Source organism: Haemorhous mexicanus, chromosome 3, assembly GCF_027477595.1.
Source record: "Haemorhous mexicanus isolate bHaeMex1 chromosome 3, bHaeMex1.pri, whole genome shotgun sequence".
In the NCBI taxonomy this organism is placed as follows: Eukaryota; Metazoa; Chordata; class Aves; order Passeriformes; family Fringillidae; genus Haemorhous; species Haemorhous mexicanus.
In genome coordinates, this window is record NC_082343.1 from 21,953,187 (window position 1) to 21,981,166 (window position 27,980).

At 38.8% G+C, this 27,980-nt stretch overlaps 1 protein-coding gene across 1 annotated transcript in view; it reads left to right on the forward strand.

Moving 5' to 3' along the window:
* The first annotated feature begins 8,066 nt into the window (after positions 1–8,066).
* The window catches only part of USH2A (usherin), a 373,434-nt gene continuing 353,520 nt past the window's right edge, over positions 8,067–27,980 (forward strand). Inside the window, exons 1-2 of the mRNA XM_059841048.1 lie at positions 8,067–8,551; positions 13,719–13,884. Of these exons, the coding sequence (XP_059697031.1) occupies positions 8,067–8,551; positions 13,719–13,884 (651 nt within the window). The remainder of the gene's footprint in view (positions 8,552–13,718; positions 13,885–27,980) is intronic.

A 27,980-nucleotide genomic window follows, 5' to 3' on the forward strand; every position in this document is an offset into this window, starting at 1 on the left:
TGCTTTGTCAAGGAAAGAAGTGTAATTACAGGTGGACTGGGTACAGCCAATGAGAATGTATCATGGCTGAATTCTGCCTCCTTTTCCATCAATGGTGTAACTAATTTAGGTATCTTCCTTTGCCTTTGCTAGTAGTTTTTGAATTCTCTGGGTCTCTTCCCCTCTAAATTCTGGGAAGGAGAAAGACACCAGGAAGCATGATATCTTAGAAAGTCATGCCTCACTCTACATTGTGGTTCAAAAACTGCCATGAGTCCTGGCCTTAGAAGGAAACTTTAAAGATCAAATAAACACACAACTTGGGATGTGTTTCCTCAAAGCAAACGGAGACCACCTAAAAGCATTTGGAATGGGTGATCCTGTTCTTGCCAATGTCTTTGTACCAAATTTTGGCACTCGCTTGACTCCTTGGTGAGTAGATTCAATCTGCTAAATCCTCTGGGCGGAGTGGGACTGCCCATTTGGGCAGCAGTCAGCTCTAAGATTCATTCTGCTGCATCCTCAACCAGCACCCTTTCCCTCTGATTATCCTGACATGCTTCCTATGCTGTGTCCTTGTCTCCCACTGGCGTTGCTTGTCAAACCTTCTGGATCTACCTTTATTCAACTAGAATGCAGTTAAATTAACCTTTCCTCACAGAGCGGCTCCACTGGCAGTTTTGTGGACAAAAACAAAAGGTTTGTTTCTTCTGCAGTCACTTTTCTTACTGTGGGAGGCTTCTCTGCTTCCCTGTGCTGTCACCCAGCACTTGGGAGGAATTTCTAATCTTACCTTTTAGAGTATCTTCACCAGCAAAGATGTAAATCCGTAATTCTTTGCTGCAACTATTAGTGTGTATTTTCATGCTGTTAATCCAATTTCTATTTCAGTTGATCATATAGAAGACCTATAAAGTGCAGGATCCTACTATCAATTTTCTTTTGCCATGGGATATTAATTACTCACTGCCCTCTAACATTTCACAGGACCGGTCCGTTGGAGCATTTGGCCATTATAAAATACTTCCAATTTTTGGCTTTTAATAGCGGACCTTTTGGTTCATAGCTGAAACTAGATTTACTGCTAAGTTAAGCAGTTCCTTGAACTTCAGAAAAAAGAGTTGGTTTTGACATTTGACAGTTAAACTCAGAAATTTTACTGCACTTGATAGTTCTTTGGCAATTTGTTCCTTTCTGCACATGTCATGGTACTTCACTAAATTCAGTATCAGCCTTCTTAATCTGTAGTTAAGGAAACTAAGACACAGACATACAGTTACTCATTTCTTAGCTCTGATTAGAACTTGGATTTTCTGACTGCTTTGTTTCTTCTTTGAATAACTTCCCTTAACCTAGCATCTGAATTTTATTGTTTTGTCTTTTTTTTTTTTTTTTAACTAGCCTATACTTATCCTACACCCACAACAGTGCACGCCAATGCTCCTCAGAATTTATGGTATTGATTAAGGTTGCACAAAATATCTTAAAGCAAAAATGTGCATGCAGTTACAAGAGACGGACTTGTTAAAGATAACTGGGAATAACGAACACCTCAAAGTTAGGGTGGTAAATACCGTTAATGTGTTTCACAGGCACAAGTTTAACAAGCTCAACTCAGTGGTTCTGGGAAACCTCTGTTTCTTTTAATGTAACACAGTTTTAAAATTATTCTTGGAAGAAGAAGGGGTCAGGAGCAGAGGAGTCACTACTTTAAAGAAAAGAATAAGGCTTCTACAGGCACTGCATGCCTTTGAAAGATGGCACATAATACAGCAGGTGAAACTTTGGAGGGAAACAATGAGGATGAAGCAGATCTTGCTCTGTATCAGTCTGAAGTGGAGATAGGACATGATTTCAGCTGCATGATGTCCCCCAGGGAGCCATGTCCTTCCAGGGATGAGTGAGTAAATGGGTCCTGGTGGCTGGAAATGATTTGAAGAGCTGTTCCTTGAGAAGGCAATCTGCACTGTGATGGCACAGGGGAGCTGAAAAGGGGTGGGAGGAAGGGAAGAAAACAGGCCTACACCCAAATTGCTTAAGCAGATGAGGAGACAGCAGCAGCTCCTCCCCTGTGTTGCTGCTCAGCAAGGATCTCATAGGTGAAGCAGGAAGGGCTTAATTGCTCCTCCTGTCATGGGGAGGCCTTCAGTGTGTCTTTGGTGTAGAGGATAGGAGGGGACTGTGATTCTGCTCTGGAGACGATGAAGCTCTTGGTTCATCATTCCTGGGTCTCCTAACCCAGCAGCTAAGCAAAGCAGAGCAATAACCAGGTTTTGGCTCTGAAGTGCTTCCTTCAGGTCTCTCCCTCATAGCACAAAGAAGAAAGAGAGCCCGTGAGAAGAAAAAGGATTTACTACAAACTTTGGAAAACTTTGGACTGAGCTAAGTTCAGGTGGAAGCTTTCAGAGGAAACTGATTAAGAATAGAGAGGTAGAACTAAAGGTCAGAGTATTTATGAGATGTCTGTACTGTGAATGAGAGGGATACATTGGAAAGCAGAAGAAATGGGTGGGAAATAAGCATTCTGAGGGCAGAGGATGATAAAAGTTTGAGGGACCTGATGCTTGTTGAAGAGGTAGTCTGAATAGAAAGTGATCAGGTCCTTACAGGAGCAAATAGCAGATGATGTTTGGGGAAGGAGCACGTCCTTGGGAATGATAAATATGACTTACTTTGCTGTAGTGATTTGCAAGAAGCAACAAGAGGGGCTCTGAAATAGATGTGAATTTAGAAACTGAAGGAGAAGGACATAATTGCAGGGGTTTTGACAAAAAGATATTATAAAGATAGGTATTTTGAGAATTGTGAAATAGTAATTTTCAAGAAAAAAACCTCAGAAGCTGAATGTTTATAGGAAGAAATGATTATGCTTATGTTCTATGATGCAGCCTTCAGCTGAAAGCCAGACTCATCTGTCTTCAGGAAACTGCCTAATTGTTTGATATTTGGACAAATACTAATTTAACTTTCTAAAATGTGGAGGTTTGGTTTGGGGTCGTTTGTTTGTTTGGGAATTTTTGATTTTGTTTTATTCATTTTTTTGTTTTGTTTGTTTGTTCATTGAGTTTTTTACAAAGCATAGGACATCTTTGAAAATAAGGGAGGGACTTGAGAAGAAATGTTACCTTTGCTGAATCTGTCTGCAATATCTCAGGTGTAAGTCGCTTCACAGACATTTTGGTTGCTGACTTCTAGCATCCATGAAACAGGGGAGTAAAACAGAAGATCTAAAGGAAAATGAAGAGTAGAGGCAGGGATTTGATTAAGACTCTGGAGAAGGTGTTGATGATGAAAAGAGAGAACTGATAAATTAGGTACAGATAATGTATCTAAAGGGTTGCAGAGAATAGATTGAAGAATGAGGGGGGTTTTTTTATGTTGTGTTGTGTTTTTTTTTTTTTTTGGTTTTTTTTTTTTTTTTTTTTTTTTTTTTTTTTTTTTTTTTTAAAGAATGGGCCAGTCAAAAAGAAATTGTTTCTTGGGCATGTCCTGTGTTGGTAACTGCCAGGAGAGTATATGATGGCTTGGGGTGTGATGAGGTGTGGAGGAAATAAAAGATGCTGTGAGGAGAGAAAATGTCAACTATGAGATCCAAGTGCTCCAGCTGTATGGGATGGCCTTTCCTGCTTGGACAGGTCATTATTACAGCCTATGATGGTGATTAAAAAGAAACTCTGTGTAAAGAAGTCCTTGCAGAGGTTTCCTTTCTCTGGATTTACCACAGGGAGATGTGCACTGTGGTGCTGTATTTTCATGTGAAGGAAGCCTGTAAAGCTTGTTGCCTAAAAGAGTCTTTTGTTTCTGCCTTTCTAGAAACAAAGAAAGTTTTTGGTGCTAAAATAAGTGGTGTGATGTACTGTACTTCTAAAGCTGTTAAAAGGCTCTTAACAGCTCTATAAAATACTTGCCGCCTCCTCCTGTGCTTTCAGAAAATTTTACTCCAATATTTATTTCGCTGCCTTATACAGAATTTCCTCCCCTTTAAAATGTAAGTTGTTAATTATTTCTGGGTTGTCATGATCAACTCCCCTCCAGCTATTAAAATGTACTTGCATTGTAGTTTTATTATTGCTTGCAAAATATTGGAAAAAATAGTTATGCTAGACAGTTGAATTTGAAATATACATATTGACTCAGCAATGCAAATGGATCTTTTATGTTAATTTCCTGCAAATATTCAAATGGTGAAGTTTTACGGGAAAAAGCACTCATAAAAGCAAGTCGTTATGAATATTCACTGAAAGTGAATCACTTGAGCCTAATCTTTGAAAGTCATGCTGTGTGGGCTAGTTTACATAGGTCACTTCAGACTATAGCAAGAATTGCAGCATTCACCTAGTCAGCACTGCACAAATTGGAGCTAATATTGGTTTTAAGGGGTTTGCAGAACACGATACAAAAGCAAGCTTACAATACACTGCAAAATTCTGCATTTTTTTCCAGAACTCTTTATGAACAGAAGACAAGGCAAAATTGATGAACAAACTAAGTGTCAAGACTTTTCCCATGACTAATGAAAATATTTAAAAGCAATTGTGAAGGTGCAGAAGACCTTTGGGTGTTTTAGGAGAGAAATAGACTACCTGAAATTCTACCTCAGTCATCCCAAGAATTATGATTCTAGGAAATTATTTTAAATTGTAAATTGTCATTGCATTGTGTAGGTGTAAAACACACACATGCAATTTTGCATTGTTTGTGCATACTAGCTTTGTACAGTTGCAGTTTTGAGTAAGTGTATTGCTGTATTCCCTTCATTCTCTTACTTTTTCATCCTACCAGAGGATCATTGTTACAAAGTTAAACACATTGAAATTTGGCAATGGTCCTGTTAAACTTGCCTTTTATGCAAGTTTTACCATCTTCAATAAGATGTTCCACTAAGCATGTGCAAATAGGGCACATAATAAATTTGAGGGCTTATATTTGATTTTAGGAAGATGATTTCTCATATAGTTTGCTACAGAGCATTCAAAATTTAGACATGTGGTCTTCAAATTTTCTAGTCAAGGCACAGGCTGCTGTATAACAAACCAGGCTGTATGGTTTCTTTTCCTCAGCATGCCCTGACCTCCTAGAGCCTCTGTGTTTCCTGGGACTCTCTGCTATCAGTGGGTTAAGAAAACAATCACTATGGAAAGGGTTTTTTGGATAGTGCTATCTGCCGTGGACAGGGTGTTGAATCATTAGGATCAGGAGGCCAATTATGTCACACTTTTCTGGTGCAGGTCAGTTTCTCCAATGACATTGAGGTTGCTAAAGGCACCCCAGGGGCTAATGAAAGCTTTTCTTCCTGATGAAATGAACAATTGTAACTAAAAGCTTGAAACACTCAAATTATGTCACTTTCCTTGTTCCAAAATTCTAATTCTGTTGAATGGGCATAATGTATCTTTCATGAGAATTTGTTGCATCATTAATAACAGCATACATTTTTTTTTTTTTTTGCCTGGTAGAATTCCCTGTTTTCATAAATGTATGTTAAACAGGCTTCAAAACACTCCTGTGAATAGGGTCTGTATTTCCTGCAAAATCACTCTCAGGTTTTTTTTGTTTGTGGTACATTGTATGTCTGGTTTTGGTTGCAAAGGTCTTTTTCATAGTTTAGCCTCCTGCAGGTAGTTTATTGATTGTACTCCTGATGAACAGCAATGTAGTGATCCTTGACCTGGGAAATTGTTGGCCTGCAATGTGGTTTTGCAAGGTTTGTACTGCTGTCTTGTGTATTTGGATGAAATATGCAAAGGGAAAAATTGTCACTTCTGCTTGTTATTTTGCAGAATAGTGTGTGTAATATCAGTCAGGGCCATTTCCCCAAACTGAGCACTATTAAAAGATGCTATAGTCTGTCTGGGAGGTGGTGAGGCTGTTGAGTATTGGCAGAACATAATAGAAAGTGCATTTTGCGGTGAATGTATCCTGCCTTTACTTTTGGACATCTGTTAGACCTGCAAGGATCCTTGGAGCAAGCCTGCTGGCTGCTAGAAAGGGATGGGAGCAAGCAAAACTCAATTTTACTTATTTATTTCTTGATTATTAGTTCACAAATGCCAAGAAATACACACAAGCCAGTCTGGTGTCCTTGACCACTTGGTAAGCTCCTACCTTTGTCGGGTGCATGTTCCATGGTCATAGCCGTTCCCATTCTTTGATGTGCTGAGATGGCAGCTAATATCTAGGATTTTATTACCATATTTTCTGTCCTCTCTCCCGTGTGTTCTCTAAGACCTGGTTTGTTCTTGATGTGTAAAAACTCTGGCTGTCGCACTGCCGATGGTACTGCGGTAGCACGTGGCCTGACTGTATTTATCTAGAAATGCTTTATGGGCTGAGCTCTTGCACTGTGCCTCGGACAAATGTTTTCCCCCCAGCCCTTCTGTGGTAAACAAAGTTCTTTACATTTGAATACTTTAGGGCATGTAATTCTGACAACAGAGCTACGATGCTGAATGACTACCAGAACATGAAAACACTGCAAAATGAATGATAACACTTCAGCAGGAATTACTATTTATCTTCTATGACCTTAGGAAAAAGATCTGTATTAAAGCAGAGATGTTCCAGGAATGGTCAAGGAGCTTGTCTGATACGGGATGAAGGGCTTGTTAAAATGCATTAAGAGTTATGACAGAAGATGATTTCTTAGCAGTTGTATATGCTGCCAAAGAATTTTGTCGCTATGTAGCCAGTAAAAGTCCAAATATGCTAAGGTGACAAGTTACTGGAGGCAATAGCAACAAAACTGTAGGGAAATATACCAGCCAGGTTGCAGCTCATGCAACTTCCATAGTACAGATAAAATTTATAGATGCTTCCTTTATCCTCAGGGACGTATTAATTAGTGCTTCTCTGTCCAGAAACACGCGTAAACAGCCCTCTGCAGCTCCTGCCCAGCTCACCGACGACACCCTTACAGCTTGTTTGTGCCCGCTGCGCAGAGCGCTACCAAAGGGAGAAACGGGACGCGGGAAAAACGCGCCTGAGGATGTTCCTCCGCTGCACAGAGTGCTTGTGGAAAGCGAGCCCAGCGCGGCGGTCGGGTGCTGTGGAGCGGCGCTGTCCCGGCGTGTCCCGGCGCTCCGCTCCCTCCGGCCCGGGCGCGGCGCTGCCGCTTTAACGCGCGGCGGGGCCCGGGGCGGGGAAGGCCGCGGCGTTGCCGGGCGACGGCGGCGTCGCCGCGGGGAGCGCCGGGCTCCGCTGGCCCCGCTGGCTGCGCGCCGCTCCCGGCCGGGCAATAGCGCTAAATCAGCCCTGCCACCGCTGCCCCGGCCCGGTGCGCCCCGGCGCTGGCGCCCGCTGTTAGAAAAAGCTCCACACGGGACAGATGGGGAACGTGGTTTTAATCAGCTTTGCCGAGCGCTGAGAGGAGCAGCCGGCGTGAGGTGGGCGGCGGGGTAAGGCACGAGGGGACGGTAGGAGCAGCGCTCCTGGCTCCCCGGGGAGCGCGGGTGTCCCTCGGGAATAGCGCGGGGGGGGTGGCAGCTGCCAGTGTGCGGCGCGAGGCTGAGGTAAGCGCCGGGGGGCTGTAGGCGTGAGGTCCGGCCAACTCGCCCGAAGCCCTCAGCGGAGACTTTCAGAGGCCCAAGTTGCGTGTCCCGGTTTGCTGCCGTGTCCCGTATTCCTTGCTGTGACACCGAAAGCCGGGTGACGCGACAGATCCGGGATAAACTCCGCTCGGCCATGAGCCTGCGCGCCCTCGAGCCGGCCTAATCCCATGGCCTTGGCTCGGAGAAATGTCTCGGCCCTAGCCGGCGAGGGTGTGCAGGTGGGCCTGCTGGCTGGAATCTGGACGAAGCATTCAAACCCTTGAAATCCCTAGCTGAGCATCACCTCCGTTGGTGCAAAAGAGCAGGTTTCTCCTACGGACTGTGTCTGTTTTCTGTGGTTTGCAGATCCCGGCTGTCACCCACATGTGGTTCGCTGGCCAGAAGACGTAGATGTCCCTTGTGACTGAGTCCTTGCATGGGCGTTTTGGGGATGAAACGCTACATAAACTCTTAAAGCACAGCACCTGAGGACATTGCTACCGACATGGACATCATTATTTATTTACGTTTGCTTTAATCAGGAGGAGCTTTTTTGTAAACATGAATTGCCGGGCTCTTTCCTTGAGATGTCGTTTCTTGTTTCATGCTATTGAAACATTAATCTTAACTTATTATGACTCCTTTGTGTTGGTCAGCTCTCAGGGACATTTCCCTAGGCTTGAAAATGTGGGAGCTTTCAAGAATGTGTCAATCGTGCCAACTCAAGCCACTTGTGGGCTGCCAGACCGAAGTACTTTTTGTCACAGCTCAGTAGCTGTTCAAAGTATTATATCCTGCACTCAGAAGTTTTGTGTTCAGGAATGTCCATATAGGTCATCACCTTCGTCCTACAAACCACTTCTTTCAGAAGGCCTTGGTACTTGTATTACAGAAGACAAGAGGGACTTGCATCCAGGGTCTTCCAGCAATGCTTCCAGTTTTATTTTTCATAATCGCAAGGATTGCTTCTCTACTCCCCGTCTTCCAAGGCTTGGAGCTTCATTTACGTTAACTGTATGGTTGAAACCTGAGCAAGAAGGTGTAATGTAAGTAGTATTGAAGGTGTTTACTTTCCTGGTGCTCTTAAAAAAATTGATCATTGTAGTCACAGTCATTATTAGCAAGCTCTTTAAACTTTTAAAAGGTGTGGTGGGAAACTGTGACGTTTATAGAGCTGTATTTAGGTTGGGGTCTTCCCAGATGTCAAGACAATTGGCTTCAGTTTCATGGCATTGACTCAGATGATAGTCCAATGGCTTTCAGTGTTTGAAACTATTCATACCTAATATGCATGTCTTTTCTCAGAGAGAGAAATTTGTGTTTCCAATTTGCATTCCTTCTAAAAGCTGCTAGAAAATTACATTCTCACAGGGCTGTGCTGTTGCTGCTTTCATGATGGAAAAAGAATTATCTAAGATGTTAGGACTTTTCCAACACAAGTTTGTCTTAAAAGCAAACAGGGAAAGCCACCAAAATCTAGGTTTTGGACATAGAGAAAAGAGATCATTGTGTTCCTGAAGGATCTGGGGAATGTTGCCTCACTGGCAGACTGCGTTGCTGCTTTAACAAATGATTCCACTATTTAAACTGCTAGTGAAATTTCACTAGGTGCTGACAAAACAGAGGTGGCTAAACATGTTCCCTCTCCTATTTGCCTACATGTTGCATTTTCAGGAAATACTGCTGTTAGGAGTGACCGTTCAGCTTGACTGGGCCTTACTATAATGAAGAACCTGCTTTTTGAAAAATGCATCCCAGATCCTGCAAAAAAAGTTCAGTCATCTGTCGCAAAATGCAGAGCCTCCTACTCTTACCTTCATTGTGTAGATCTCTTTAACATAAAGCACAAAGAGTATAGGTTGTTCCTTTGGACGACATGCCACAAATTATTTTAGAATGTATTCTTAGAATGTAGGTAATCATCTGCTTTGTTGAGGCATTCTTGATACTTATTTTGCATGCTGATATGAAATAGTCACTTGTCTAAGGGTAGCAAAGTCATCAGAAAAAATAGAAATATCTAAAATAATGTAAAATTATAGTATATTTTATGCAGTGATAATTACCTTAAAAAACTTGACCTAACTGTAGAATTTGTGGTTATGAAGTGGAAATAAATGATATCTGCAGAGCAAAAGGGACTTCTGAGCTGAAGTTAAATAATTTCAGCGAGTGGTATGTGTAAAGGCATCCCTGGAGCTTTGGCCTGTAGTTTTCTATATAATGGTTGAATCTTGAATGTCAGAGAGTCCATTTCTGGTGTGTTCCCATGCCATGAATTCCTGTCCACACACATGTGAGCTGATCGGAGTCTCCTTCATCAGAGCACATGCCTTACTTGAAGCAGAAGCATCCTGCTAATGTCCAAGCAAGCTGTTGCAGCAACATGTTGAGTGAGATCTGTGAAAGTCTTTTGTCAGTGGGATAGGCTTTGATGCATGGAGCCTAAAACAATGTAATGTTATGTCCTTAGTTTCAAATGATTAAGTGCTGTGAAGAAACCAGACTCTGCTGATGACTGATAAGCCATGGACTAGTGCAAAAGATTAGCTTCCAATTGCTGCTGTGTTAATAACTACGCTGTGTACATCTTCCTGTCCAGTGGCTTTTATAGATTGCTTTAAAATTTAAATGTTTTTTGTTCAATTTTTGTAATAGATCACTTCATTCTTATGGCTTGTGAGATTTGCTGCTATTCAGTGTGTAGGAAAGACAATGCTAAAGCCCAGTCCTGAATACTGAAGATGGACAGCAGTTATTCCAATGGTCAGGATGATATGCCCCTGTCCAGGTGCTTTTGTTTCACTGGCACAGAAAGAATTGTGTTAATTTCTCTTTTTTCATAAAAGGAATACTGAACTCCAGTTCTGGTGGAACAGTTGTTGCACATGAATAGCTATTGAAACTTGACTCAGAAGGCATCTTAGAAAAGAGAATAATTTACCAGCAGACTAAGATGCTTTCCCTTTTCTTATATTGCTAAGTGAGTCCTTCAGGTTGGCAGATGAAATTTGACTTACTGGATGTCCTACATTTTGAAGTCCCATGTGGGGAATTGTCCCTGTTACATGTCATTAGTGAGACCTTTTAAACCCCATTATCACAGCAGAGGAGCCTCACAGAAGTGGTATGCATTCTAACAAAATCTTTGTTTTCCCACAAAGCATTAGGAAGATCAGCCAGAACGAGCTGCTCATTTTGCCAGTAGAATGATTGAAAGTTTAACAAGATGGCTTTTTTTACTGGCAAAGTGCTTGTACATCAAGTACAGCAGGCCCCTGTGTTTTGGACATGCCATACTAATGTGTTTTTGTGCTGAATTTTACATGGTCTGTCTGTGAGAGTGTGTGCTTAGGAAAGAAGCTAGGAGTGTTGCTGTACAGTATCCCATTTCATCCTATGACATTCTGTTAGGCATGTACCCATGCAAGAGAATAGTGAGATTTTTGTTAGTAGTTACTGTGCTGGCTGAAATGAGAGACTGATGGGAGCATCCAAGTCTGAAGGCCCTTTAAAGATTGTACATAAGCAGAGACACCAAGAATTTTCTTCATCAGTTTCATATACCAAGTTTTCTTATGTGAATCTAGGAGACAATACACTTTGACACAGAGAGAAGAATCAGGTCATGTTACAGATTTAGTTGAAGCCCTGATGTTCTTCTAAGATGTTTAGTAGAGATATTTGTAGGCATGCTTTTAAGTCACTGCATACTGGAAATATTGAAGAAAAGCAAGAGTGAGAAAGCATTGACATTTGTACTACAGTCTTTACATTTTCTTTTCCTTTAGGCAGTAAGTGGGCAGAGTTCTTGCCCCTGAGTTTCATGCTAGCCTCATGCTTCCTCTTGCTGTATGTACTCATCAGTTAATATAATTGCCTTCAGTAAGCCTGTGTGTAGCCTGTATGTAAGCATTAGCACAATGTAGGAAACTGTGTATGATGATGGCCCTTCACTAATTAGAATATGGGTACAAGCTCTGTGAGTGACCATTACAGGCAGCTTATATCAATGTAGTGTGAACTGGAGCAAGTTCAGATGCCCAGAAGATCTTGGTGGTGTCAAGAAGTGAGCTGAGATCTTTTACAAAGGATCAGCAGGAGTGGCCTGACTGTGAAGTGAGTAGCACGTAGATTTTTTTATTTATCTAAGGGACTAAAATTATATGGTAGTTCTTATTATCCATTCAGATGTTTTACATTAGAAATTAGACTGAAAAGGGTATCTGATTTTGAACCAGTGCAGGTGTTCCCATTTGCTGCAGTTGATGTCTGGGCAGCCCCAGTGCAGGTGGTGATCTCACCATGTTAGATTCTCTAGAATATTTTTCTCTTTGGAAGGTGACTGAGTGGGTTTGTGTTATTGGCTTTTTTTCCCTCCAGCCCCACCACTGAGATATATGTAGTCAGGTATTGGCTCTGTAGGACTGCAGGTTACCAGAAGTTGAAGACTTCACACAGAATAGTGGCTTCTCTCTGTAATCATGGCTGGAATGGAAAATCAAGCTAAGAGTCAGAAGTAATGCCTCTTACTATTTCACCTATGATGGAACTAGTTTGGATTTTTTCTTTTTTCTTTTTCCTTCCCTCTCTTCTCTTTTCCCTCTTGATTTTCCTCTTTTACTAGTAAGTCATAATTCACATTTGTTCTTTTCAGTTTTCAAAGTGATGTACATCAAGGTCGCTTCCCTTCTTAAAGTCATGACACCTTTGGGGATAAAAACAATGTGGGGATGTTTGTTTTAGATAAGTAAAATAAACAAAATCCTGGATTATCCAATTATTGTTTATCCAGGAACTGGGTAAATCCAGTTCCTAAATATTTTGCTACTTAGCTGAGCCTTCCTTCACATTTATTATCTAACAAAACTAGCATATTTGCAAGCAAACAAAATATTGAAAAGACCAGTGGACAATTATTAAGAAATGTGGTTTTAGGAAGGTTGGGAAAACAGAAGTCTTCATTTTGCAAGGTGTTTCATTGACAACATTCCAGCAGGCTAGAATAGTAACAGGAGGAATTAATTTTTCCTTGGATTTAAAGGTGAATTAGTGACTAATGGCAGTATCAAAGAACAGCCTTTTTGATAGTTTTCTTTCATAAATGCAGAGTAGATGAAGACATCAGTAAGTAAGGGTTTTCTGTTTTCATTTTCAGTTTCTCTGAAATATGGGTAAGTAAATACTAATCTCATACAAATTTTATATGCTTCCCTCTTGTGACTTATTGCACTAATTTAGTCGGATGTAACTGTTAAAGTATTTGATTTTTCATGGGTCAGTACATTGAGAACTGTATTTTTCAAGAAGCTCAAATGGGAAGCATAGAACTTTATATTTTATTAAAATAATCATAAATACATGAAAAAATTATAAAGTTTTTACACAAGCCTTTGGAGGCTGTGCTTTCTCAGGACTCTTGACATCATGGTTATTGGATTGGCAAAAACATTTCAGCAGCTTGAAATGCAAAATAATTTGCTATGGATGGTATTCTCTGTACCTTATATGACATTATTGTATTTGCTATTGATGTGAATTCTTTGTGCGGAAAAAATTCCTAATAAGTGTCTTAAGTGTCTGGATATCCTCATTGCCTTGCTCTAGTTTCTTAGGTTAAAAAAAGACACTGCAAAGGGAGGAGCATAGGGTCAGCTGGTGTTAGGGCTGCCTTACCTGTGCAGATTGGGTGGAAAGATAGAAGACTTATTAACAAAGCATGTCATTTGTACTGCTTTTTGTGGTTATATTGCATTTGCCTTGTTAGACTAAGGAAAATTATAGTGCCTTCACGGGATGTACTAAGTTGCGCAGCTTTGTATGAAAAGTGTAGCAGAGACTTGCACATCACTGTGGTTTCTGTCATGGCACCTTCAAGAAAGGAGGCAAACTGGACCTCTCTTTCACCCCCAAATGAGCTGGGGTTGCCAGCATTCAATAAACAAAGCAAAACACAAAAAAACAACCAACCAAAACCCCAACATAACCCAAACCCCTCACAGATCAAGACGAAAAATATCTTTGCTAAAGTTCTTTTACACTTAGTACATCTTGTGACTTTCACTGTCACTGAGCATCTTCTCAAGAGCTGTATTTTTAATGTTTATTTTAATACATTCTGGTTAGCATCACTTTACAGGATAGCACCTTGGCAAGAATGTGTATATGTGTGTGCCTCTGACCTTATGTTGTTTTTCTTGGTTATTTCCAAAGGTGTGTGATAGAAAAGGCTGTTGATGGGCAGACTGTGTTCAAACTCACAATCTCTGAGAAAGAGACCATGTTTTATTATCGCACAGTAAATGGTTTGCAGCCACCAATAAAAGTAATGACACTGGGGAGAATTCTTGTGAAGAAATGGATTCATCTTAGTGTGCAGGTAAGTAAAATAAAAACGATTTAATATTTGTTGAAATACAACGTTTGTGTGAGAGTAGTATAACTGTATAAATATAAAAGAATAAATTAGGGGATGTAAATGATAACTCTTGAATCTCGTAGGTAAGGATCTTAATTTAGAAGCTCATTTTGAAGCAATTGCTAATTTAGGACTGGAATCAAATGCTGTGCCCATTCTTCTGGACAAGCAGACTGTACAAAACTGAAAAATCTCACCTTGAAAAGCATGAGTATGTCAGGTGAAGAAAACCTTGTATTAATATTTTGGTACTTATATCTAACATTACTGATTAGTCTTGGGTCTCAGATTATTTCATATAGAAGGGAATACCATTCTCATCTATACATGCTAATGTACTTACCTTATGGAGTTCTGTTCCATTTAATTTTAAAAACTTCTTACATAAGTAAATGTGCACGTAAGTAAATGTGTGAGTTTGTGCAGGATCAGTCAAGGTAGTAAGTTACAGAGCTAATGCCTCTTATTTTAGGAATATGATTCAGAATTTTTAGAGCACAATCTCTGTGTTCTAAAAGTCTTCTGTTGACATAACTTTTTAATAAGTGTACAAATATCCACCGAGGATAAAGCAAAATTGAGTTTGTTAAAATTTAAACTGTATGTACAAAAATCAGTAAACAAACACAGAAGAAATTAAAATTCAGTTATTTGCATGTCTTGTAATTCCCAACAGACACCCTAGTAAATTCTATTTGTGAGCCAAGTTCAACTAATAATTATAAACCACAATTATTAGGTATTGAAATGTTTATCTTTTCCTTCCTTCATTTTCTTTATCCTTTCTATTAAATTTCATTTGGTCTACAGCACAATCAAGAATAGTTTTGCTGCTTTCTTGAAACTTGCTAAAAGGTATTGACTGTGATTTGGATTTTTAGTGCTGATCTTGTCACTTGTAAGAAGTATCTAAGCCGACGTCTTGATTTTTTTTCAGTTTTCTTTTTTCCAGGATAACAGCATGGTAGTGTGAATAAGATTTTGGCTGTTGGATTAAAAGAGTGACCTTAAGGTAGAACTAATGAACTTTACACTTCAAGCACTCCAAGGGTGCTATATTACTGCTGTTGCTGTCAGCTGCATTTTGTACCTCAGAAACTGCTAAAGCCTGGCACAGCCAAGTGAAAGTGAAAGGGCTGGTTAAATACACACACAGATCTTGAGCTGCATTACAAAGGAACGTGAAGCACCCTATGGAATTTGGTCCTTTGTTTCTCTGTAGAGAGTTGTTCAATTCATGGCAGGAGAAAAGAAATACAGCTTCTAGACCCTTGAAGAAGCTGCAGGCTTAATGCCTTTTCAAAGTTTCTGAGCTTGGGTAGAGTCTTCCTGTGCTTGGTGCTATTGTAGGATGCAACTTGCCATTAAAGATGATAGTGGCTGCAGCCCGATCCATTTAGCCCATGGCCTGGCTATCAAACTTTAGGCAAAAGTTGGCTTGTTTGTTTTTTAGCAGGGGGACAAAAGCTTTTTTTTTTCCATAATGGACAATGACAACATAAGCAAGACCATACAAAAATATGCAAAATAACTTCCAGCTGGAAGTGTCTGTGTCTCATACACCCAGATGCTAGGCAACAGACACCATGACAAAGGAGTGTGAAGTATTGGTTACAGATGTGAAACTGAATTTAGAGAGAGAAAAAACATGGTGGGATGGCAGATATGTTTGGAATTCAGGTGTAAGAGCATATGCCTATTCAGGAATGATAAAAATGAAAGCTAAATGGTGGAATAGCACCAAATAGTAATTAAATGATAAGAGGGAAGGAAAGAAGAAAGGATAGCACAGACTGAAAATAATTTCTTTGGAATAAAATAATTCTAGGGGAAGAGAAGGCTAGTAAATTAATTCTACTGAGGTAATCTAGGAATTTAAATCCTTGGGTTTGTATTTAGATATGTAATTTGTTAGAGGGAACTACTGCTAAGGACTGTGTCATTGCAGAGACTTATTTTCCAGTTTATGGCTGGGAAATTTAAGTTCTGCTAGCAGGAGCAGGGCCCAGACATTCCTGTGTGTTCTGCATGAAGGGTTTCTTCATTGAGTAGTTGCTGAAGCAGAAAGTCTGAGTATACCAGCTTTGTTAAGTAATGAGGACGTTATCAGAGGTGTAGGTCTCAAGAATAATGTTGAGCATTTATAACTAGAGTCAGATGAAATAGAGGAGTAAACAGTTTTTTGGTTCTCTAGGAACACTTTGGGTTTCAAAGAGAACAAACACATGCAACTATTTTTATGAAACAAGGTAAACTTTGGAGTCCGGAGACTGAATGGAAAAAAAGCCTGGAGGTTTTTTAAAATTGATAAAATAGAATTAAGAGAAATTTTTGCCCTTAAAGGAAAAAAAAAATGGATATGTACTGCACAGGCTTATCTGTGTGAATAAGTACCTCTGCGGTTAGAGAGGGCAAAGTGTGTGAGAACTGGAGAATGGGGAAGCAGATTCACAGAGAATGCTGTGTAGGATAGAAATAAAGCTATAAAGTGGTTGATATTAATTAAACTGTCAAATGGTAAAAAATTCTTAAGATTTTTTTTGTGTAAAAATGCAAGACCTGAGTACAGTCAGAGTGTGCTTGAGATTAAGGATGATTTGAGCAAGGTCTCTAGAATAAATAAATACCTTGGTTCTGTTTTCAGGAGTCACAGAACAAAACCAATCAGGGTAGCAGAAAATAATATATGGAAACAAAAGTGATCATAAAGAGTAGAAACATGAATATGCAAGCTGATTGTCTACATGCTGCTGCAAACAGATGGTCTTTGTCCAAAAATTCTTCCAGAATTTTTGGACACAAAATCCCTTGACAAAGAGACATTCTATGCAAAGCTACCAGTCAGAGATGGAGCTATAATGCTTCTGTATAGAAAAGGTGTCATGTTGATGCCAGCCAGCAGCCAACTACCTGGGCCCTCCTCACCCCTGCCAGTGGAAGAGGGGAGACAACAGAAATAGCAAAAGTGAGAAAAACTCATGTAGGAAAGGGACAGGGAGGGGAGGAAATTATGTAAAGGCAATCACTCCCCACCTCCCACAAGCAGACCACTGCCTAGCCAATTTCTTAGCAGCAGGCCACCTTGGAAGTAAAATTTTTATCTCCTCACATTTCTTCTTCTACCCTAGTTTTTATTGCTGAGCATGAGGCTATAGAGTAAGGAATATCTTTTTGTCCTAGCTGTCCCTCTTCCCAGTTTCTTGGTCCAGCCCTGGCTTACTGCTGAGGTGGGATGAGGAGTTCAACTGGGAAAAGAGAAGGGCTTGACATTAGGCAAGCTCAGTTTGCCAAGAGCTAAAATACTGGTGTGTTATCAATGCTGTTTTACCCCCAGATTTGAAATACAGCACAGGGTGTTGTGAAAAAATTTACCTTCACCCCAGCCAAAGTATGTACCAAGAGGAAGAAAAAAAGATCTTGGTAATGCAGACCTATGTCTTGATGCAATGGCGTATGAGGATTTAGAAAAGATCTTTGAAGAAATAGATAAAGATGTGGAGCTAAATGAAAAAGGGGATAAAATGCAGTGTGGATTTCCTATAGATAGCTCATCACTGTCTAGCCTCTCAGCTTTTTTTTTTTTTTTTCCTGATGAGAAAGCTGATTTTCAGGCAAAGTAAATGTGTCAGATTTTGTCTATCTGGAGTTGAGTTTAGCATTGATGTGACAACCTATGAGAAGTTGTAGGGTCAAAGGGAATGCTCATGGGAAAGATTGCAATAGATACTGCTCAGAGGAACATGCTTATAATCCTGGGGAGGGGGCAGGCACAAAACCAATTAAATTATTTGAGAATTAGTCTTTCTCCAGCCTTGTGTTTTACTTTTGTTAATGATCTTGTCAGAAATAGTGAGAATTCCTATCATAACAGCTGGTAATAGACATAATCAGAACAGTAAGATGTTGTACAGGAAGAATGGCATGACCAAAAAGACTGGGGGAAGTGGCTTGAAATAAAATTGCTATTACAAAATGCAAAGTAGTGAACTTGAAACTCCTCTACAGAATTTTCTACTGTTCTAGTTGTTTTCAGTTGGTGAGGATCAAGTCTTTCAGGCTTCTGAAAGTTTTAGGTTCCTACTGTGTGTTTGATCTTGATTTAATGATATTTTTAAGGATATAGTTTTAGGTATGTGTTAGCAAAAACTCTGAAGGTACACACTGGAGTAAAAGATATATAGCCTTAACTTAAAGGAATCTGATATGCACTGAAGTGAAACCTCAGAACAATTGACATCTTAAAATCTTAGCTTCTAAAGAATTGAAAAATTGAGTGTAATTAAGGTCAGTTGTGTACCATATTATCTCTGCGAAGTGAAACCAGTATCACATTTATTACACTTACTAACAGCAGCAACATTGTGTATTTTCTTTTTCAGTTTTCAGTGTTGAGTCTTTCACTTTACCTTTGATACTTTATTATTTATTTTTCCAATTAAGAAGAGTGGAGTTTAAACATGAATTTGCAGACACAGACTAGGCTGCTGAAACAGGAGATTCTTTGAGAACATGTCAGATTGATGTTTCTGTTTCATATTTAGTGTCTGAAATTATAAAAATAGTCTTTTTGCTAGCCTTTATTTTGCCTGATCATATCTATGTAACTCTGCCATGTTTTGGCAGACTATAGCACATTAAAAGCTTTGGAAAGTAAGTTTAAAATCTAAATGCAGAGAGGTAACCGTGACTGAATTACTCTCCTGGGAGGAAAATGCTCTTAGAGTGCCTATTGAAATCAGCATTATCATTTCAATACATGTCAAATATGAGTCATTTCCTAGTTTAGGCAAAATTTCTTTATAAATCTTTAAATCTTCCACTTCTTTCAAGAAAAGGTTAAAGTACTTATGATTTAATGAGACCGCTTTACATCATAACTGTTTGACTATCAAGAGAAAACTTGTCCTTTCCAATTTGTGAAATCCTTTCATTTTCTGCACAAGTTTTTGAATACTTTACAGTTTATTTTATAAGCAAAGAACCTGAAACTTAAAAGCAGGGAGGCAAACATTTATTTTATACACTCCCTATGTATGTCTTACTAAATACAGGGTGTTCTAAACTGTATGGTCCCTAAGTTTAATAAGGACATGAGAAAGCAAGAAAGCATTTTGGTTTAACAAACTGCTTTGATCTCCTCTTTGAAGTCATCACTTACTATCTACTAAGAATAGTTTGTCAGGTCCAAGAAGGGAGTGGAGATTTTGCATTAATTCTGCATTTTAGGAGCTTCTTGTCTATTAATTGCAATTATGTGTTGAAAGTATTTGTGAGGATGCAGTCTATCCATATGGCTAGTGCTCTGCTCCTGCCAGACAGTGGAAATAAAACACACATTACAGTCTGTCATGTATTTGAGTTTGTGTTTAAAGAACTCTTCACAGACACAATGAACATGGAGTTGCTTCAGCATCTATTCTGCTACTATTGTAGGCCATTCAGGTACTGCTGCTGGACATTCAGCCTGTGTTCTTTGATATCAGTAAAACGTCTTTGTTTTTTCCTGTATCCAGAGGTCCTACTATGGTTCTTGCCTCTTCTCCTCGTGTTCTGTGGGTATTAGGATGCTGACTGTGTACATTTGAAAGCTCTGCTGTAACTTCAGCTTCTTGAGAAAACAGCGTATTTCCCAGATAATTGATTCTACTCACACTGTCTCTTAAACTACTTATTTTCTTGCCTGAGTATGAGTTTGAATATATTTGCAGATTTAAATTTGCAGTCTAACAGCTGCCTCAGAACACAAGGCAAGGAACTTTGCCTGGGCAAAGATTTTAATTTCAGAGAACACCAAAAATACAGGTTTTGTCAATGCCATCTTGATTCTACTTCTGGAAATTGCAATTTTTTTTTTTGTAATTACAGTTGCAAATACCACTGAAATCTGCCCTGACTCTGTTATATATGGTAGGAATGGAATTAAGCCTTTGTGTGGAATTAAGCTCCCTTTGTGAGAGGAGGTAGTATTGAATGTTTTGCAGAAGCTATGCCTTATTTGTCTAGAAAGTTTCAAGATTTGAAAACCATCAATCTTCAATTTGCTTTGAAAGAAGTTTCTTTTCTTATACAAAAATAAATTGCAGCCAATTGTAATTTTAATAATGAAAGCACTCCAATAAGAATGATTTACCTTCTTATTTTTCCCCCAGTCTCAAAACTTACTGTCCTGAAGGTCTCAGCTCAGGTACTTTTGTGTGCCCTTGAATTGCATGGGGAGAAACTATAAGGGTTTGGAAGTGTCTCCTTTTGCTTTTTATAGCTGTTGATACACTGGACTAGGAGACTTGCTGGGTGTATCTACGTTTTCACTTTTGTGTACGGGAAGAGTTCTTGTTGATCCAGGTTTGCCTTCTGTCTATTTTGAGTCTTGTTTTACTATTGAGCTGCTTCAATTTGATTCCTTTTTGAGGAGACCAAGCTTGAATTTGTACAGTGGATTATCACCATTTAGAGCACACTGTTTTCAATGTGGGCAGAAGGTCCTTCAGCCAGTAGTTCTTGGCTGCACAGTGTGTGAGCAGAAAACAGGCAACTGATTGTAGCATCTTTCCTGATAAAGATGGATCACAAATACTGAATAATTGTCCTTTCTACTTTAGGCTGTGCAGATTTTTATGTAAATGTTTTCACAAGGTACTTGAAACTTTTTTTGAAAAATATGAAAACTTTATGAGTACAGCCAAATAGAAGAGCTTTTGTTTTTGTAGGTTTGTGTTTGTTCATTTTTGGGTTTGTTTGTTTTGGGGGCTTTGTTTATTTATTTTTAGAAGTAATTTCTACCTTTGGTTCAGGTTTTTGTAGCTTAAAGACAGACTTAAATCAGAAGTCTGATCAAGAAATGGAAGGTGAAACTTTCAGGCTGTTCTTTGTGCAACCTCCATTATTTATGTGTGAACTCTGTCTTATATCTTCTGTTAACATCTGTGTGTGCAACAAATGGAAGGTGACATAAATTACATGTGTAGATCTTGTACAACACAAAATCCATGTGTGCTGGTGGCAGTCCAGAGGGGGAATCTTGTAAGACTTCACATGTATCATTTTCTCCTGGAAGCAAAGAATATTTCCTGGCTCTGAACAACTTATCAGGTTGTGTAGAAAGTAGAAGGCTCTTGGATGGAAGAGGGAGAGGAACTCCTCTTGTTTATGTGTCTCATTCTAGTGCCTTGGCTCAGTAATGTTGTAATTTTTGCATAATGTAAGGACTCCCCTGTCTGTTTGATAGTTGTCTAGATAGCCTGTCTTGGAGTATGAAAGAAGAGTACATTAATAGGAACAACTTTCTTTTAGATGTATCACTGACTCATTTTCTGAAAATCAGTGGGTTTGAAGCTTCTTAAGCTGGACTGTCTTAAATAGTCACTAACTGACCTGTTTTTAGTTTAATAGTCTAATTATTTCTTTTTAATCTACAAAGTGAAATATGTATAATTATAGATAAATATAATTACAGATATATAAAAATATATATAATTTATATTTTGGCATTGGACTCTTGTGGAAATGAGTTCCTCATATGGCATTATGGCTGTATGAAATTGTTCTATGTTTTAAATCTGCTGTCTGCCAACTTCTTTTTTGCTGTTTTCTTTTGCCAGTTTTTTTTCATTTATCATTCTTATGCTTTTTGATATTTTGATTATAGACCTTTATGACATGTTAAAATCATTCATAAGTAAAATTTCTCCTTATATTGAAGCCTTTCTGCATTTTGTTCATTCTCATTGATATTTTCAGAAACTTTGGGATTAATGGAGGATGCAAGTGACAGAACTCCACTTATTATCCCAGACACTTCGCACCACAAATTTCTAAACAACAAAGTTTTGTAGGATTTAAAAAAATTTCTTTCCCAATAAGGAATGTTTCTTTCTTGCTCATTAGTGAGAGACTCTCTATAGAAACTCCAAGACTACTTGGAGCAGTGACTCTTCAGAATTTAGTGTTGTGTTTACATGGACAAGAATATTTTTCTTGTCTGCTACCTTGTGGTTAACGAGACATTTAGTCTGCTACTTTGCTGCCTGTTCCTTAATTTTGAGATCCTTTGAAGTAAGCTTTGATTTCTATTATCTGCATGTATTCCCTCCATCTTCTTTTCACCTCACTAACCACTTTTCAAGCCTGTACAAAATGTTAGATAGCAGAGATTGTTGGAGTTAGTGATACTGTCTTTGTGAAATGGGACCATTTAATCTCTCCCAAGTTTGAAAGTTTGAAACCTTTCTAGAAAGCCAGTGTGGTATATTGATCAGTTCTTCTTATCCACATGCATCTTTACTTCAAAGAATTCAAATTGGATCTTGATTTCTTTCTGCAAAAGTCATGTTGCCTTTTCTAGTGTATAGTATTAACCCAGTGCTTTCCCAAGCAAATCATCCAGTACAGACTTGATTTTATGGATTCTCAGAAGAAATGATCCAAGTCTTCTTCATGCCTCGTGTCTATAACTTTAATTTCTACATTGTTCTTTTCTCTGTGTAGGGTTAATTGAAAATAGGTCAGAGGGGTTTTTTTGTTACTGCTTCTTTTCTGATCTTCCGTTGAATCTGAAGGTACCCTTTTTTTGTTGTTTTTGTGTGGTGGGTTTTTTTTTGTTTGTTTGTTTGTTTTGTTTTGTTTCAGTAAAAAGGGCTGGAATACCAGGTTCTGTAGTATGTTTTAATACAGTTAGCTCATTTGCTTTATCAAAATTTGAGCTTTCTTTAAGGCATAGTGACACTTTTTCAGTGTTATGATCTGTTTAATTCCTGACATTCAGGTTCAAACCTTGGGCTTTAGATTTTAAAGACGGATATGTTTCATTTTATTTATTTTGTCATAATTTACAGTCTATGTGCATGCTTAGTTAGGATGGTTTAGGTTCTTGATTTTTCTCCCCCAACTTTTCATTTCTTTCCCATCTTGATACACAAATAAACTGCCTTTATTTGGATATAGAAGCAGCTGACCCTCCTTTGATTCTATCTGTTCTAGAAAATGGTTTCGATTTGGAATTGACCTAAATCCCTTCTTCCAAGCACTGTTTGTGTGCAGAGTCATGCAGCCTTGCTTGTCTGACCCTTTGTGATACTGGCAGCATTTCAAAGAATGACACTGGCTTTTTATCTTCTGCCTCCTGAATAAAAGCCAAAATATTTTCCTCTCAAACCTCTCTTCTCTCCTTTCAGGTGGTGTTTAGGTGTATCCTTGCTATTAACTGATTGTAGGTGGCCCATCTTTCTTGTGAGGGTCATCCTTGTTGCACTTCTAAGCAAATCATGATGTGGTATTCAGTGGCAGCATACAATAAGCATCAACATCGCTCCTAATCTGACATTTCAGAACTTCAAACTTCTGTTTCTTTACATTGAAATTCTTACCCTTGAAGAGTTATCCTCAGTACTCAGAGGTATGTGCCTTTATCTTTCCAGCTTGATGACCATGTCCAATGGGAATTCAGTGGTTCTTGGAATCAGGGCTACTCAAAAGAAAAAGTCTGTTGTCTTTCTGAGCTTCTCTGGTTACTACTTACTTGTGCCTTACGTATGTGCCTCTTGTCTGTAAGTCATGCACGTAACAGGTTGCATTGCCACTCTTCTGCTGGACTTCTGAGTGCGTTTACTTATGTTTTTCTTAAACTCTGTTTATTAACATCTTTCTCTGTGCTGTTCAGTAATCTTCTTGGATTTTCTGTGCCTTAACTCAAGGCCTGTACTCTAAAGTGCTCAAGAGATCACTATGAATTTTATAAGTAGCCTCCCCTGGTCATCTCCTAGCCCATCTCTAGCAAAATGTAGTTGAGGGAGCTGCTGCATAAACGATTTCATTTAACTTTTTCCAAAAATGAACTACTGACAATAAGCTACCAAAACACTGTCCTCCAAAGTCCCTTTTGGTCTGAGTGGAATTAACATCACAGTTTGGATCTCTGGCAAAGTGTGGCTGCTAAGATGCTTAGTAACTCTGGAAAAAAGCAGCTGTTATAAAAAATGAAAATTGAAGCTTACAGTGAATTGCCATCAAAAAGAATGTTGGAGAGTTACAGTACAAAGGAGTAGTTGAATGACCATTTCTAAAGGACTTTGTGATGGATGGAAGAAAGCAGGGCACAGAGGAGGAGGGAAAGGCCTGAAGTAAGGTTGTGGGGAAGAATATGAAAAGAATCAAAGCCAGACTTTTGTGGCTCCTTGACCATGAAAAGAAACTAAGCCCTGAAAGAAGAGATGAGACTTTATTTGCAAAAATCCCTTAACTGGATACATGGAACTCCTTGTGGCAAGGCATTCAGAGGGCAGAAATAATTGCTTTCTTCTTATGTAAATCATCCCCCAAAAAAGACAGAGGAATGGATTTTCAGCTTTTCAGTCCCAGCAGAGCTGTTCAGCTCTGTTTTGTAGAACCAGTGTATTCTTGCATTAAATTTGGGAATGACTTAGGAGTCATAGTACTGAGTGGTGTAAAATGGTGCAAAATCTTCAGATATAATCAGTTTAAGAGACTAGAATTTAATATGGAGCTGATAGTGTCATAAAAGGTTAATAATTGTACATTAGTAACAGCGCCCCTCATTTGTGCAGGTATCTGCTTATTCTTTGACTAGTGAAGCAGAAGACTTTATTCAGAAGGGACATTTCATTTGACATCCACATTTCATCCCTAATTTACATGATTGCAAGTAGTTCCTGAAAATTCTGAATCAGTGGTTTTACTGTATTTTAAATGGAGGGGGCAGAGAGAAAATATGCATTGTTATGAGATTATCTAAAATGTACTTTCTGACCTTTTGCTTCAATTAATTGTGGCAAGTCTGTGTGAACTGTTTTAGCTACTAAAAAGCAGCTTGTTGAATCCTTAATACTTGTCTCCTTTCATGTTACTGTAGTGATCATCGAGTGTTGGATCCGATTTCTTCTGTGATTTGGGGAAAATAGAATCATTATGCAGCAAGAAAGCAATTGTTCTTCATGCATTTTCAGATCGGGTGACTAGGATCCTCTCATGTTTTTTTTGTTTGGAACTCATTTACAGCGCAGCTGTCACTTGTTAAAGCTTTCTGTGTGAAAAGAATAGAGTTTGATCAATGGTTAAAATAGTAGTTGTAGCAAAGCTTATTTGTTAATTCCTTCAGTTTCTAACAGAATCTATATTTGCAGTTTTGCTCTCTTGGCTTCTTTCTGCCACGCCCCTGCCCTGATGTGTTAGTTCTGTCCTGAGGCATCAGTAACAGATTGATACAGATCTACTGACCCTGGCAATAAAGGATATTGGGGCAGTGCTGGCTGAGGTAGAAAGTGGAATAGCTGTAATTAACCATTTTAATACTTCTTCATACTAATGAAATGCTTTCAAACTATGGGTCAACAAAAGCTTAAGTGAAAATTGCCAATCTATACTTAGAGTGATTACTCTGTGCAAAAGGATTGCTAATCTCTGATTCAATGTTGATTCTAAAGCAGTGTTTACTTTTTAAAATACCGACTCTTTAAAAATATAGTCTATTTCAAAAGCTGTCTCTTTTCACATTGATCTTTCTTTGTCTCTAGCCTGGTTTATCAGATTATTGAGTGTGGGTTACATCACTCAGTTTTTAATACAGTGCTAAAATTACCCCATATGAAAAATGAACAATTTGTAGGTTTCTTATTTTGGATTCTTCTGCTTGCTGTCACTTGCATTTTTGCATCTTGAAGGCTTTGCTCATGAAATAGCTATTAGTTTTTCTTAAGCTTGTAAACTGCCTTATGGATGAGTCTGTGTTCCAGTTGCTTTTTGATTTTGCTGTTTAGGGTCAAATTTATATTAATAAATGGCCTAATTTTGAACAGAGTTAATTGTTTCAGGAGCATTTCAGGGTTCCTTTCCCCTTACACTACTCCCCCCCGCTTTTTTTTTTTTTTTTTTTAATTTATGTTGTTCTTCAGGGAATTCAACTTGGATTGAGGGAAAACCATTTCCCACTGAGAAGGGATTAACATTGTACGAGAAAGTGAAAAAAGTAAAGGAGGGCAAAGAGAAAAGCTAAATATCTTTTATACAAATGCTAGGAGCATATGTAATAAGATTGCTGAATGGGAGTGACATGTTTTCAAGGATAAGAAAGATATTATTGGAATAAGACAGACAACCAGGAAAATGAAGGGGGATTTAAAATGCCAAGATACACAGTTTCAGTGAAGGGAGAGCTAATATTAAGCTGAAAGAGATGTAACAATATTGCTGAGGGATTATACTCTATCTGCAGTAGGAAACACTCCTGCTCTCACTCCCTCCTTTTAATTTTTTTTTTAACTACATTTTTTAAAAACGAAGTTTAGTGGTTTGCGTGCAAACTAAGGACAGTTTAATGTAGTCGTGATTCTTGGCTGTTGTACCAGACTTGCTGGTGGTCACAAAAAAACCCCTGGCCATGAAAGTATTTAAGACAGGCAATGGTCCCTAAGAAAACCAGAACTTTGATTTGAAGAATGCTGGTGTATTGAAGAGAAGACAGTAAGGAGAGAGATTGTTAGAGATCAGTTTTGATATTAACTGTGTTAAAACTACAAATGAGAGCATGTTGCTGCTGTTGCTGTAAGATTGCTATCCTTAATGAAGCAGTGGAGAATATTGTCACAGTTATGGAAAAGCTGTAAATGTAAATCTGTATGTGGAGACAAGAAGCAAAATCAAATGATTAAAAATTATGAAATTTGAAATGGTTTTGGGGTGGGGGTTTGGACTAGATGGAGAAGCAGCCCTAAAGTTATTGATTTTAGCAAAGCTAACTTTGAAGGAAAGCAAAATGCTCCTGGGGTTTTTGCCTGCAATCCTGTGATGAATGGGAAATCCACTCCACACAAGTAGAGAGTACATAGTGTATAAAACACATAGAGAGGCTGCAATTAAAATTCATCCCAGTTAAGTCAAGAAAAGGAAAGGCCGATATGGGCCTGAGGCAAAAGAAGGAAAGGCAAAGAGACAACTTGCCCCTCCCGACCTTATGCTTTTTCCTTCCCCTTCGCTGTTCTTTTCCATTTCTTCTGCTGTCCCTTTATCTTCTCCAGCCCTTCTGTTTTAAGATAGTTCTGTCGCTGTGGTCCCCTGATGAGGTTTCTTCCTCAAGTCTCTTGTTTTTTGCACACTGCATTTCTCAGAGTGTGGGCATAACTGTTCAGAGTGCTCATAACATGGGCAGGAGTCTTTCTCCCCTCTTCTCCCCAAAATCACACTATGCATCTCCTTAAACATGGTTGCAAGCTGTATATAGTAGACATTGTTTTTTTTTCCTAACTTCTTTTTTCTGTTTGTGACTATGGGATGATTTCAATTCACTGTGTGGCAAGGGAAGCCGGAGCTGGGAAGGGCAAGCATGGGGGTGTGTAACAACTCGTGTAGATGGTGTGGATATATGAAAATCTTTAGAAAAATACGCTGTGTTCTGCTGAAACATCTACTGCTGAAATGGCAGGATTTCTCTGAGAGATGAGAGTGAAACAAACACATACATGTTTGCAAGTGGTATTCCTCTCTTTTGTGTAAAGGTAGGACACAAATTGTGTCTGCTTTTGGGATCCTCTGTGCAAGTTGCTTTATTGTTCAATCTCCCACATACATGCATTATCAGACATCTTGTTTCATGGTGTAAAGAACAGATGTGAGGAAGAAAGTAAATTTAACTTATTTGAGGTCCCAATCTGTGCGGGCGTAAAATGACATTGCTGAAGATAAAGGCAGTTTGTAGTAGCTGACGATCTGCCCCTTAACTAATGCAAACAGTTTGAACAAATTTTGATCTCGCATTTTATTTTTAAAAGGCGAACAAAGATTATAATGGCGGATGTAGATTTTGGGGAGAGATTTAATGGGACAATGGTGGAAGATTGAATGGTCTATTTCTGTCAATCTGTACTCTCTCTTTTTTCTTTTTTAAATTGCAGTGATTTGTTGACTGTAGGAATTGGCACCAGGCAGAGAGGATGACCATGTGGTCTTATGGCATTCAGCTATTGCCCTGTTTCTGAAGATGGTATGAGGGATCAAAAAGTTTAGTTCCATGTGTATTGTGATTATAGCTGCATCTATATTTAAAGCTTTCT